The following is a 13,552-nucleotide window of genomic DNA, read 5'->3' as shown; positions in this document are numbered from 1 at the left end:
TCCAGCATTGTGAATATTGTGACAATAGCCTAAGAGGTAATAAAGTCACCAATGTTACATAACGAACACCGACTATAATAAAAAATACTATTTTATTCCACTAGGAGGTCGCGGGTTCAAACCCCGGCTCGTACCAATGAGTTTTTCGGAACTTATGTACGAAATATCATTTGATATTCACTAGGCGCTTATCGGTGAAGGAAAACATCGTGAGGAAACCGGTCTAATCCCAATAAGGCCTAGTTTCCCCTCTGGGTTGGAAGGTCAGATGGCGGCAGAACATTGCAGTAATATCCCCTATTGTCAGCGTAGTGAAATAGGCGCCAGATAGCCATACTTGAATGCCAATATCACACAGTATCAGGTGTAAAAAAAACAGCCCCAAAAGTTTGATCCGCGTTTATTACAGTACACTTTAAAATAATTACAATAAAAAAACAAGTTAATCGTTGTTTAAATATTAAAATATATTCATCTTAACTACCTCGCACGATGTGCCGACTAGGTGCGTCACGGGCCCTAAACACGAGCGGAGCGAAGAGTTCTAAATGTGCCAAATTCAAGGAAATATCCCTTATACTCGAGTATAAAAACTGCAACATTCTGGACCCTATTCGGGCTATTTGTCATATTCACGCTAAAGTAAGGACACGAAGCACGAAGAATTTCCTACATTGACCCACCTGTTTCCATCTCCATCGCATATTATATTGCTGTCCCGCCGAAGATGCCGGCGGTCAATGCTACTATGCAAGCGGGACGGAAATATAATTATGCGCTTGCGATAGAAATAGAAACAGGCGGGTCATTGTACGAAATTATTCGTCCTAGCGTCCTTACTTTATCTGCATATGTATATGTATCCATGTTGGCGTCTGATAATATTTTTGGATATGAAAAATGGCGGTCATAAGTATGACGCTTAGTGTCCATGATACAATTTCAGAACAATTTCATGTGACTTTTGGCTCACTACTTAGAACTCCCTGCTGCAGGCAACGCCGAATGCAAGTCTTGCCCAAGACAACTCTATCGAAACGAGACTGATACCTGGGGCCCATTTCTCGAACGATATTAGTCTAATATTATTAGTGTGTTGCCATGGTAACCCACACCACTTGACAGTTGTTGGAAGTATTAAGCGACTTGCAAGCGACGTTGCCGTATATTTAGGGACCAGCATGGGGTCGAACGACTATTTAACCTGTGGAGCGCCCTAGTATCACACGTGTGATACTAACTCAATGTGGGTCGTAGCGACTCAGTATCAGACGTGTGTTACTACAGATCATATGGGTCAAATGGCTTTGCATCAATTTGTTGTATGATGGTCGGTTTGGAGAGTGCGTTTACTGCAACATTTCTTTCACATGTAATTAGTATGTGTGTTACATTTATCATTGTCATTCGACCTCGAACGCCATTCTTTTCCGATACGCTTAGGGGTTTCGGCTGGTTTAAATACAAAATAAACATGTCTAAAGTCGGTGCAGAAAGAGAAGTCGTGGAATGTATGGCGCTCCATACATTGCAGCGATAAAAATGCAGCCGTGCTACCGCCGCCTGTTTGTCCATATAAAAAAAAAAAACATTATATTAATAATTTTTAGTTGCTCCAATCGTTACCAGACGATTGTTAAGGAGGATAATAAATAAAAAGACTATCTTAAATTTAAAATCACGTAGTTATTAAGATATCAAATCAGCCGATTACTATTCAAAGTAAAATGACGTAACAACGCGTTAAGTCAATATAGACCTTGTGTTCACTGTAATAAGGTTTTCATTTAAATTGCTTGGTTGTTAATCCGTTTTACTTTGTCAGCATAACCCCTAAAGCTAAAGTATAGACGCCAAGCGATGAAGAATTTCGTTCATTGACCATAGGATTCGGTATGTATATATTTCCTTCTTGCACGCGTGATTTTATATTGCTGTCACACTCGCACAGCGCCGCTTCTGAGCGGAGATAGACAATATACGAAATTCTTCCTATTCGGCAACCTTACTTTAATAACATCTGTTTAAAACCTAATAGATTTGGTCATAAAAATTAAAATTACATAATTACAAAACTTTACAATAAAAAATAAGCATCGAAATGATCTCCAAAATGTTTTAAATAAAATAAAAAAATTAAATATGACATCTATAGAACATTAAATAATTATATGCTTACAAACAATCCATAATATTTACAAATAAAAATCGGTTTGCACTTATAATCACGACAAAATTTGGTCGATTTTGGAAACGAGTCTGTAGAAATGACAACTTAATATGCCATAATTAATTCCTTTCGTGGCAGTAGTAAGAAGTAGCAGTATAGTAGACGTAAATAGTAATAATTAGGACCCCTACAAACCTTTGCGATATATCTGTCCCAGATAGTGAGATGGAGCTTTAATTAGAACGAGATAACGTATCGCGGCCGACATGTTGGAAGTGTTGTTGACAATTTAACCATTTGACCGCCAAAAACGTCATCTGACGCGCGCGGCCACAGCCCAATAACAACCTTCGTGCATTACGTCAAGGTTCACTATGACGCGGCGCGCACGATAGGTGTGGCGTTTAAAGGGGCCCACTGATTACCAGTTCGCCGGACGATGTCAGTTGTATGGAGCTGTCAAATTTTGCGTATAACTGACAGGCCGATATCGTCCGACGAAATAGTAGTCAGTGGGCCCTTTTAAAGGTTAATTAACATACCTTCCCATTTTATAGTTTTACAAAAACGTTTCCACAAAATTGATTCCAACATCGACAAGTAACACTTGGAAGTAGTACGAGTTACATGGGAGCACAAAACATTATTTGTCAGTTTTACATTATCAGTTCATAGTTCGTCTAACAATAAGCTAAGGACCAACGTTTTTATTTTTGACGCCAAGTCCGTGTAGTTTAGCTTGGACTCTACTCAGGGCCCGTAACCAAGATGGCAAACGTTCGTAGAGAAACGAAACGCTACCTTTCTTTATCGCATTAAAATGTAAGAGTGATAGAGAGACAGCGTTTCGTTGTCGTAGTGCTAACGATTGTCATCGTTACTAGGCTCTCAGAAGTGTAAACATGACACTGACGAGCAGTAATTACTATATTACATGTAAGAAGTTTATTTTAAAAACATGTATCCACGATAAAATGTGTCATAAATTTTGCACACGAAATGAACCATGTAGTGTCACTGTAAGGTACAAATTCAACTCAAGATAGTGTAATATTCACTGGCCCATGTCACCAATTTGACAGTTGTCATCTGACAATGAACATTTCCTGTCAATAACGGTCGGTTACAAGCTGTATGTTGTGACAAATGTTACCACAGAAATAAGGTGCATCGATATATTTGGCCATTTAGGCCGTAACAATGTATTTAATGTTGATTGTATAGTGAAATGTCATTGTCAGTTGACAATTATCATGGTTATTATAGTATAATAATTACTGCGGGTATGTTTCTCGCTTTCCAAGACTCGTTAAATGAGCAGTGAAAAAGTACCAGCCTTGCGTAAGGCTCGTATTTACACGATCAAGTATAGTCAAGTTTAACGAAAACGGGTCACTCGTACGAAAACGGGTCACTCGTACGAAACGTGTTAGCCGTTTTCGTTGCGCCCGATTGTATTGCAGTCAGCTGCTTTGGTATACACAGATGAGGGTACAAACTTGGCTACGTCACAGTAAAGCCTTAAGGGGATTCCACAAAAACTGTTGAATACATGAGTATAGCGTTGAAATTAACGCTAAGTTACAATACGTTATCATGCCAAATATCGACATCTTAGGTCAGAAGTAACAAAAAAATAACTTCATGTAACCGCTAGGTACTTTTCTGGACACTTCTTTGCTCATCTCTTTAAATTTATTGTTGGTTAAAAAAATGGGTTGCCTCTGGTGTGAAAGCGGGACACCGCTATATACGTTATGTTGTTTCACTGGCACGCCGGAGTGGCATACGGATCCGCACCAGTGTGATAATGGCTTTAGCCGGCCAGCGGCTGAATCAAATTATAAAATACAAGTGACTTGTACACAAAACTTGGCAAACATCAGTTATATTGTATCTTTATAACAAAGTCAAAAACAAGGATAGGGGCCAACGATTATAGTTATCAACATACGATGACGGATATGAAATAAAAATTTAAAAAAGGGCAACCAAAATGAAACTAATAGAAAAATAAGACTTTTACATGACGTATCCCTGTCAATATCCTCTACAGGTAGTGCCTAATCGTTTTCCATCGTATTTCCTCGGAAACGTTCGTATTTGTCATGCTACTTCAGTCAACGTCATTACTTTTTGTATCGAGACTGACTGAAATAGCAAGACACGTTAGTAAGTTTCCGTGAAAATACGATGGAAAATAATCATGCACTACAACTGTACTATAAGTATTTAATGAGAACAAGTCCATGCCAAAACGCGATATTCAACAACATATTTTATTTTATCGAATAGTCACACATAAATTAGCACGCCACTAGGCCATGTCCCATAGAAACCCGACTCGGAACCAACATAACAAGTGCCTATTATAATTGGAGCTACGTAAGTATTTATTTTTAATAGTTATTCTTACATTCCAAGTCACAGAGATGAAAGCATAATTATGATAATTTTCAACTTGTAATTCAAATTGTCTTTGTCACCTATCTTTACGCGTTTTTATATACTCGTACCTACTTTTGTGAAACAGCAAGTCGGGTTTCCGTGCATTCCCATACAATTTGACTACGAACACATTCCGATACCAATAGGTACCATAAGCTGATCTATGTACATACATACAGTGCTAAGCGGTAATACTTCATTCTTAAATTTATATGGTTTCACTTTAAGTGTAATACATTTATACACACACGACAATAGACGTTTTATAAATGTAGTGAGAGTATTGAAAGAGGAAGCCCCTAATACAGCAAATCTAAGAGTTATTAGCAGTAGAAACAGTGCATGTAAGTCTAAAAAAACTCGTTACTGTAGCGCCCTGTATATTATACTTTATGGCACCTACTTCTTAGAGGGACTTGCGTTGTCGCGTTTGATCTCCACATGTAAGCGCGAATTCAAGTATTGAGTCGCGGGAGTTGTCGGACGCGGTCTGGTTGTCAATATCGATTATTGACTATGATTTTAGAAATGATCCAACTCTTATGGCAACGGCCAAAATCATATCGAAAAATCATGTTATCAATTATAGGGCTATATATGACTTTTTATAGTTGTGAGTCTTAACATACAATGTATATTTCGCAAAAATGAGTTCAATGTAAAGTTAGTTGCGCTTTTACCGTCTGTCACCATGCTGTCACACGCATTCTATAACGTATGTAAGCGAGAATAGCGAGAACGTCAGACGATAATAATGCAACCGTCATATCCTCACAGGCGCCTTTTCGGCAACTTGACAACTTGTAAATTTCTGGGTCGGAAAGTAACGACGTTACGTAGTGTCAATTTATACTTGTTGGGCCAGCAATGTACGGCCAATTGTCAATGTCAGGCGACAATTGTCAGTCTGGTGACACGCAACGTCAATAGTTTCAAGGCAAAAACAAATGACTACATAGGAAATATATATCAGAGCCTTGTGACTGTACAAAATATGTATTACTCTTAAAGCTTGCCTAAATCTATGCTTGTATCATCTTAACTCGTGTATAAAAGCGAATTTTGTAAAGCGCAGGGCACCCTGCGCGCCTTCAACTCACAAATACACAAAAACACTCGTACATTGTGTCTACACAAATCAATGCATAGGCCATTAATGAATTTCTTGTATTTAAATCTGTAGGGCCACAAAAATTCAGTTGGCGTCGACAGCTATAATTTTAATATCAAATTTAGGATTTTTTATGTTATTCCTGCTCAACATCACGAGTTTTTCGACTCTAATATGAAGAGTGTTCAAATTCCATACATTTTTCGTTTCTTTCATTTCGTTACCGTCATACAAAGTCTGTGAAAAATGGTAACAGAATGGAAATAAAAATCTTGGGAAACTTATTTCCTCCTATAAGGATAGAACGAGCTCGTGACTCTGAATAGAAATAACATAAAAAGTGTACAATGTTCAATAAAATGTCCTTCCTTGACGCTGCTCGCTCGGAACTTTCATGGCCCTCGGATTACATGTTATATTATCAATCGCAATATTCTAATAAGTCTTAACTTGACATAGTTTGTACTAAGTCTAAAATATACAACTTTTTAGTCTAACTTGTAAATCATTTGATATAGCTATAAAACTGTCGTGAGACTCAAATATATGAAAACTATTTTAAACGGGTTATGTAGTCCTCCATGTCGTGTCCGACAACGGCGACCTTTACAAATTCCTCTGATGAGCACGTATATTGCTCGCAAAACCGAACTTAGTTTTAAATGTCCGATCGCACTGTGCACAATAAAGCTGCTCTTGGTCGTTATAAGTGTAAGATCCGTTTTTGAGAATCTTCGACTGGAGCACCCACTACATCGTCTCTACTGATCGAACGCGCAACTTATTAAGTAAGTACGGTCGAAAGTATTTTTATACGACCCATTTCGTACTTTATCAGTTTTATCACAGTGACAATCAATATGAAAGTCGCTAGAGACCTCAAACTATTGTCACTGTGACGAGGTATAAAACGTACAAAGGTAACACGCCGCGTAATAGCACGTTTAAAATAATTTTAATACTTGACATAACTTGGAAGTCAACGCACAGCGTTAAGCGTACTGACATTTGTGGCTAGGTATAATTAACATGGTTTAATTTGTATGGACCTGTTAATACATGGGCCATGTACACTTTGATTTGATTACTACTTTAACGATAAATATTTCATGAAGACTAAACCAAAGCAGAAATCAAATTATACATTGCCGAGCTGTAAAAGTACGTAACGGCCGACTTTGACTCGTGTAGCTTATAAAAGTCTTGACATAGTATTCAATAAGTCGTGAAGTTCATGCGAGTAGATTACTTTTTTCATTCGTCATGTCTTGGTTGTTATCGGCAAAATGACAGGAAATATTTTAAATATATACCGGGTGTGGCCTGTAACACGAGCAAATAATTAAAACATAGATTGTATTGTACTCCTCAAACGGTGCCACTATTGTTCTACAACTTTTAAAAATTATGAAGTATTTAGACTCCCTATTTTTCATACAAAATAAATATTATCTTCAATGGACGCCATCGCCACACGCATACGTGATTGACGTTGCTTGTCACGCCTTAAACATAACAAAATTCGCAATACATTGCGTCTTAGAATAAACTTTGAAGTGTATTAAAAATCAAACCACATGTTATTTTCAATAGTCGCTGAACAAATGTTGGTCAGTATGAGGAGTGCAGCCTACAGTTTAATTTTTTGCTCATATTACAGGCCACACCCGGTATATAATTATATAACATCTAAGTCTCGAAAAAGCAATTTATGTCAAGTTAAGTCCTGTTGCTTTAGTGAAGAATTTTATTTAAACGCTCTAAGAGTGACGAGCTTTGCCGACAATAACCGAGAAATGCCGAATCACAATCTGTAAGTAAATAGACCTGAACCATTAAACGTGACGTACAAAGTTTGACTTAATTTAGTTGAGACTTGATTTAACATGATGAGTTTGACATAACCATAACAAGCTTGCCTATTGGCTCAATTTGACATAAGCATGACTATCAATTACAGAATAACAAAATAATCTTGTCATCACCAATAACAAGCCCGCCTGTTATTTTAAATAAAGTTATGATTTGAAACGCGGGGTTGCCTGCCTCAACTTTTTATAATCTCAAGTCGAGTATGATTATAACAAGCCGTAATGTCAAACGATAAATAGCCTGTAATCTCATGACGTAAGGTTACCTTCAAGCGTAACTGTGACTTGTTTGTGGGTGGCTCTACCTCTACGGTGTGCAGTACGCGACGCGGTGGAGCCACTTGTCGACGTACCACGTGTCGCGGCGCTAGTCCGCGGGGCGCGGGGGCGGCGCCCGAGGGGGGAGGGGGGACGCGGGCACGCTCCAACTCTCCGCTGGCGCCCATCTGGATTACATAGTTCAGGATTAGAAACGATTTGTGACGTCATAGGTCATGCTGAGCTATTTTTGTCATTGTGACGAACACTGTTATACTTGCCGCAAATTAAATTGACGACACAGGTCATATCACTAACTCTATCACTCTTGCCATGATTAGGTAAGCGTGAGCGATAAGTTTTACGACCACGGTTGTCATTTTGGTTAGCGGACAGTATAGTAAGGTAACTAGAAAAGTATGCGTTTAGATTTAGATTCTACTTCTTTAAAGATAATGATAACATTTTTTCATTCAGTTAAAAATAACGGGAGCATTAGAGGGTAAATACAGATAAGTCTTAAGTCACCTGTTTAATTTTCGCCGCTGTTTTATCTCGATTCTGCATATGAACGTGCTACGGTAATAGTGACGAGGTCATGGTAATTATAATAACGGGTACCAGTAAACCCAAAATGGTTTTGAAGAGAGTCTTATTTCAAAAACCTTTAAATCTCACTTGTATCTAGCGCCTTGTTACGACCAGTTGAGACTCCGCCATCAGCTAAGACTTCTGTATGGTGGTTTTCTGGTGCTTGGCATTCGAAAAGGTAATTGAACAATCTAGACTCAACTGTTTCCGCCTGCAACGTGATGCCACTTGACGTAACCGCTCAGCCTCCTCTTGAGGAGCCCAGCGAGCGAGTGAAGCCGCCTGTATAAACTAGCTAGTATCAGCTCACCTGTTGGAGTGCGGGTGCGGCTCCCGCCTGCCTGCAACGTGATGCCACTTGACGTAACCGCTCAGCCTCCTCTTGAGGAGCCCAGCGAGCGAGTGAAGCCGCCTGTATAAACTAGCTAGTACCAGCTCACCTGTTGGAGTGCGGGTGCGGCTCCCGCCTGCCTGCAACGTGATGCCACCTGACGTAACCGCTCAGCCTCCTCTTGAGGAGCCTAGCGAGCGAGTGAAGCCCCCTGTATAAACTAGCTAGTACCAGCTCACCTGTTGGAGTGCGGGTGCGGCTCCCGCCTGCCTGCAACGTGATGCCACCTGACGTAACCGCTCAGCCTCCTCTTGAGGAGCCCAGCGAGCGAGTGAAGCCGCCTGTATAAACTAGCTAGTACCAGCTCACCTGTTGGAGTGCGGGTGCGGCTCCCGCCTGCCTGCAACGTGATGCCACTTGACGTAACCGCTCAGCCTCCTCTTGAGGAGCCCAGCGAGCGAGTGAAGCCAGCCTGCGACGCGACATACGGTCACGCCCCGTACCGCAGCGCGAGCTCTTTGGTCATTTTTCTTTCAATTTTGTCGTTACATACTTACATAATATTTTAAAAGTCATAAGTGTTCAAAAGGATTTGGGAATTATGACGTGGTTTAGGAGTTAAAGGTTACTGTTAGCAAGTAAGACAACGTCAGCAAATATGACGAGAAATTATACGGCGGTAGTAATTATGACGAAAAAACGATAGATTAGTTACATTATGATAGATTCTGAATAGTTATGATAAAGTGGGTTACTAAGGTTATAAGTGAGTAGTTAGTTGAGTTTGCTCAGAGCAAAAAAAGGTCAACCACGGCGTTGCATGAACAAGAGATTTCCTTTAGCAGGATTGGTCCTTAGGATCCAAGGATGGATTTAAGAAGTGGACCCACCCAGATTTTTGATGCAGGTGGGGGGTGGGGGGGGGGGGGGGTTTAAGCGTCTGCGACGTTTGAGGTTAATAATTCTTTAAGTTTAGGTTCTAAGTCAAGTTTAGTATCATTTTCAACTAAATCAAAGATGTAGACATAGATTTCATCGAAATCGGTTCAGCGTTTATTGATTTCCCATACAATCCTACACCTTACCTTTCATTTTTAAGGTATTTTTTTTGGAATAAAAACTATCCTATGTTCTTCCCTGGGACTCAAACGATCTCTATACCAAATTTTATCTAAATCGGTTCAGCGGTTATTGAAACCCCATACAAATTTCCTCCTCCCTTTTCACACCCTTAAGGGATGATTATTGAGATTAAAAGTATGCTATGTTATCCCTGGGACTCAAACTATCTCTGTACCAAATTTTAACTAAATTGGTTCAGCAGTTTAAGCGTGAACAGGAATTTAAAAAAAAGTATTTACTTCGGAATGGTGTCATTATGATATCAGAAATGAATTCGGCACCCCTGATTTATACGAAAACGATACCAAACTTGACCTAGTAGCTTAAATGATACAGATATCAAGATCAAGTTGAGAGCCCCCCCCCTAAAAATTTACATAAAAAATCTCGGTGGCTCCACTTCTTGAATCCATCCCTGGGTCGTAAGGACCAATCCTGCCAAAGGAAATCTCTTGTTCATGCAACGCCGTATATTAGCTCCAGCGCCATCAGCTAAGTTACTATTTTGGTTAAGATTCGTGAACGGCCTTTTTCAAAGAAAAAAATCTGAGATCCGATTCCCATGCGTCCATAGAAAATGAAAAGGAGGTAGTTATTACGTAGGTGTGACACGAATATGGTGGAACTGACCTGTCATAATCATAATACTAGGATTACTAGGTAGGAAGGGATTAAGGAACTGTTGGGGAAATCACAATAATCGAAGTATTTTTTGAACCAAAGAGCTGCGCATACTGCCATGTGCCCGGTTGTTAGCGATGACAATGATGATGGACATGAAACCTACACCACGCTAGAAGCAGGCCTGATTGTGAGCTCACATAATGAAAGCAACCTTAATGCATGTGCAATATGGTCTTATTCGGCACGGCGGTATTTTTATACGAAATAACTGCGTTAACACTTTGACTACCGAGAACCCGCCTGGTAGGCACTCGTAATGTTTGCTCAGATGCCGGACAACCCGCTCAGCGGGTTGTTTTGTATGCAGATATAGACAACCGGTTTCTGGGGTAGTGTGCCGTTTTTTGCCCGGTTGCGAAAGTGTTAAACGTTCGGTTTCGGACTAAATCGCCTTCGTACCAATACTGACAGGTCTTATACTAAATTATCATTTATAAAAGCCAGACATAAATGAAATATATTCAGTGAATCCACAATCAATTTAAGTACAGCTAAAGTACCACTAGCCCGCAAGCGTAACAACAGAAGATTGCAGATGAAAGGAATATGGTCCAACACTCGTACTACATTTAATGCAAAATACGGCCAATCCAGAAGTTGCCAAGCGGGCGATATCTTCAAAATAACCTCGACACGCTCTTATTCTCTCAACAATAAAGTCGCGCTAATATCATTTTGAAAACCTGGCCCGCTTAGCAACTTCTGCTGCTGACTGCACGTCTGCGGTTGCACCCAATGCTTTGGTTTAATTGCACCTAAATATCCTAAATTTCAACACAACTTAATCCCCAAAGAGCCTAAATGTCAATTCGTTTACTTCAAGTCGAATGTCATAATAAAACTAAATTATTTATATCGGCCTAGTACCAAAATACCTAAATGTTAAAAATGTCATTCCTTCATTATGTGTATGTTTCATTAAATGGCGATGGGAATTCTTTTTTTAATATACTAAGTTTGACTATGTCTTTAGGGCAATTTTATAACCTTTGTCATATTAACAATTATTTTTCACCAGTCTGCAGTCGCTGGAGAGACGAAGTGCAAAAAGACCTTTGCGAACTCTGCGTCGTCGACTGGACAGAAATGGCTTAGGACAGAGGAGGCCAAGATCCACTTCGTGTCGTTGCACCAAAGCAGTAAGTAAGAAACACGGTAATATAGGATAATGTAGCACTCATTAATATAGGCAATTTGACATTTAGGTATTTAACATCAAAACATTATGACACCATGTAGATTACATTCTGTGGCCATGAGTAAGCCCATTTATAATAAAAAAAAAGTTTAAGCATTGTGAGAATGTGGTATTTTGAGAGAAATAATTAGGCATTTTGACACCATTCTGTGGTGAGATCTAGGACTTTGGTAATGGGTCAGCGACATTCAGGTACAATCATATCCAAGTAATTATGGCCACTTTACATAGAGCCGTTTCTATGAAGCCGTGGCAAACAATCACTAGCAAGAAAGAAAATGTCAAACTTAATTCCTTCTGCAGTCTTCGATTCCAGCCCGTACTAGCAAGGTGTTAAGGTGTATTTTAGTGTGGCAAGGCGGGTGAAGAGCAACAGATGGGCAGGCGATGTGGGGCGCGTGAGAGCAAAGCGAGGGGCGCTTGGATAAACATTCGTGAATGTTTGTCCTATCGTCCGACAGAAATACAGTTTACACAGGGTTTTATACAGTCAAATACAGGCAATGTTTAGTGATTGCAATGCGATTTTCCTATGGTTTATAATCAATATCATGTACATATATAATTTACACAAAACTTACAAAACTTGACTAGCAAGACTACCATACTAGTCCCTCTCGCTCGCACTGAAGATTTGTGCGATAGAGAGGGAATGCGATCGAGTTCACGCAGTCGCTAACGTAAACGTCAAGTATCAACGCGTGGTACGGCTAGGCGTCAAGTGACAAGTTTAGTCAAAAGTAACTTTTTTAATTTAGAAAATTTGTTTTCGACCAAACCGAGTCGTCCGTTATCAGAATTATTTGCATTGCAAGCACTACCCATTTAATAATGATAACACACTAGCTTATATTAGTGAGAGCTAAACACATTTTTGCTCCAGAGAACGCGATCCTGTATACCGAGGATCTACCGCGAAAAACGAAAATCTACATTTTGTAACGCACTTCTCTATCGAAATTTCGATTTTCGTTTTTGCGGTAGGCCCTTTGATCTGATTGAAATAAACTTACAACGATATTTTTCCATCTTCCTCTCTGTCTGACTCTTAAGTTACCACTTTATAATAAAAACTAAAGCATTATACAAGAACGCGTTTTCTGGAATAACATTGTACATGTTAAAATACTACGCTCGCAAACATGTCATTATACTGCAATACGGTGTATTTTCGGCATGTGGCTAGCAACAAGTAGGTAATACGAGTAGATGAGCATGTTCCTGAAGCGTGAAAGTCGTTTTCACTTTCCTATGTAAAATTATCCATTATCAGAAAATATGTCTGTGGTCTACAATGTATAGTGGAAGTTTAGACATTTGTGACGTCCCACAGAAAAAGGTACCTTATGGCGGTTGGCGCTTACACTATTAATAACGCCGCTCTAATATTATTGCGGCGCTATGTGATGTAAGCGCCAGCCGCCATAAGGTACCTTTTTCCGTGGAACGTCACATTTAGACATACATGTTATTGTGGACTGGAAAGTGAAAGCAGTTGATAACGCTAGAAGAACGTGTGTTTACATGTTGATATAATCGGTCCAGGCTCGAGTATAGTCTTATTGCGATTAGAAAATGCCAAGCATTGTGTACTAAAATAATACTAAAATCAAAATTACATATTTGATATTGAAGATTATTAAAGAATTATTATTAAATTATTATTATTTTGAAGTAATAATTATAAATGAGGGCGAGCTCGAAATTTGACTTCTCAATGTGGTGAGAGCTATGGACAAAAAATGCAATACTTCACATTTTCGGTTTT

The 13,552-nt window shown here is 39.3% G+C and overlaps 1 protein-coding gene across 1 annotated transcript in view; it reads right to left on the bottom strand.

Moving 5' to 3' along the window:
• Window positions 1-384: 384 nt before the first annotated feature.
• The window catches only part of LOC134678393 (dual specificity mitogen-activated protein kinase kinase 7-like), a 37,353-nt gene continuing 24,185 nt past the window's right edge, over window positions 385-13,552 (bottom strand). The window contains exons 17-18 of the mRNA XM_063536953.1: window positions 8,760-8,790; window positions 385-8,046 (exon numbers count right to left, since the gene is read on the bottom strand). Coding sequence (XP_063393023.1) covers window positions 7,968-8,046; window positions 8,760-8,790 — 110 coding nt within the window. The 3' untranslated portion in view covers window positions 385-7,967. The remainder of the gene's footprint in view (window positions 8,047-8,759; window positions 8,791-13,552) is intronic.

This window comes from Cydia fagiglandana, chromosome Z (genome assembly GCF_963556715.1).
Source record: "Cydia fagiglandana chromosome Z, ilCydFagi1.1, whole genome shotgun sequence".
Classification (NCBI taxonomy): Eukaryota; Metazoa; Arthropoda; class Insecta; order Lepidoptera; family Tortricidae; genus Cydia; species Cydia fagiglandana.
Note: the sequence above shows the minus strand (reverse complement) of the source record. Positions and strands in the feature narration are given on the sequence as shown.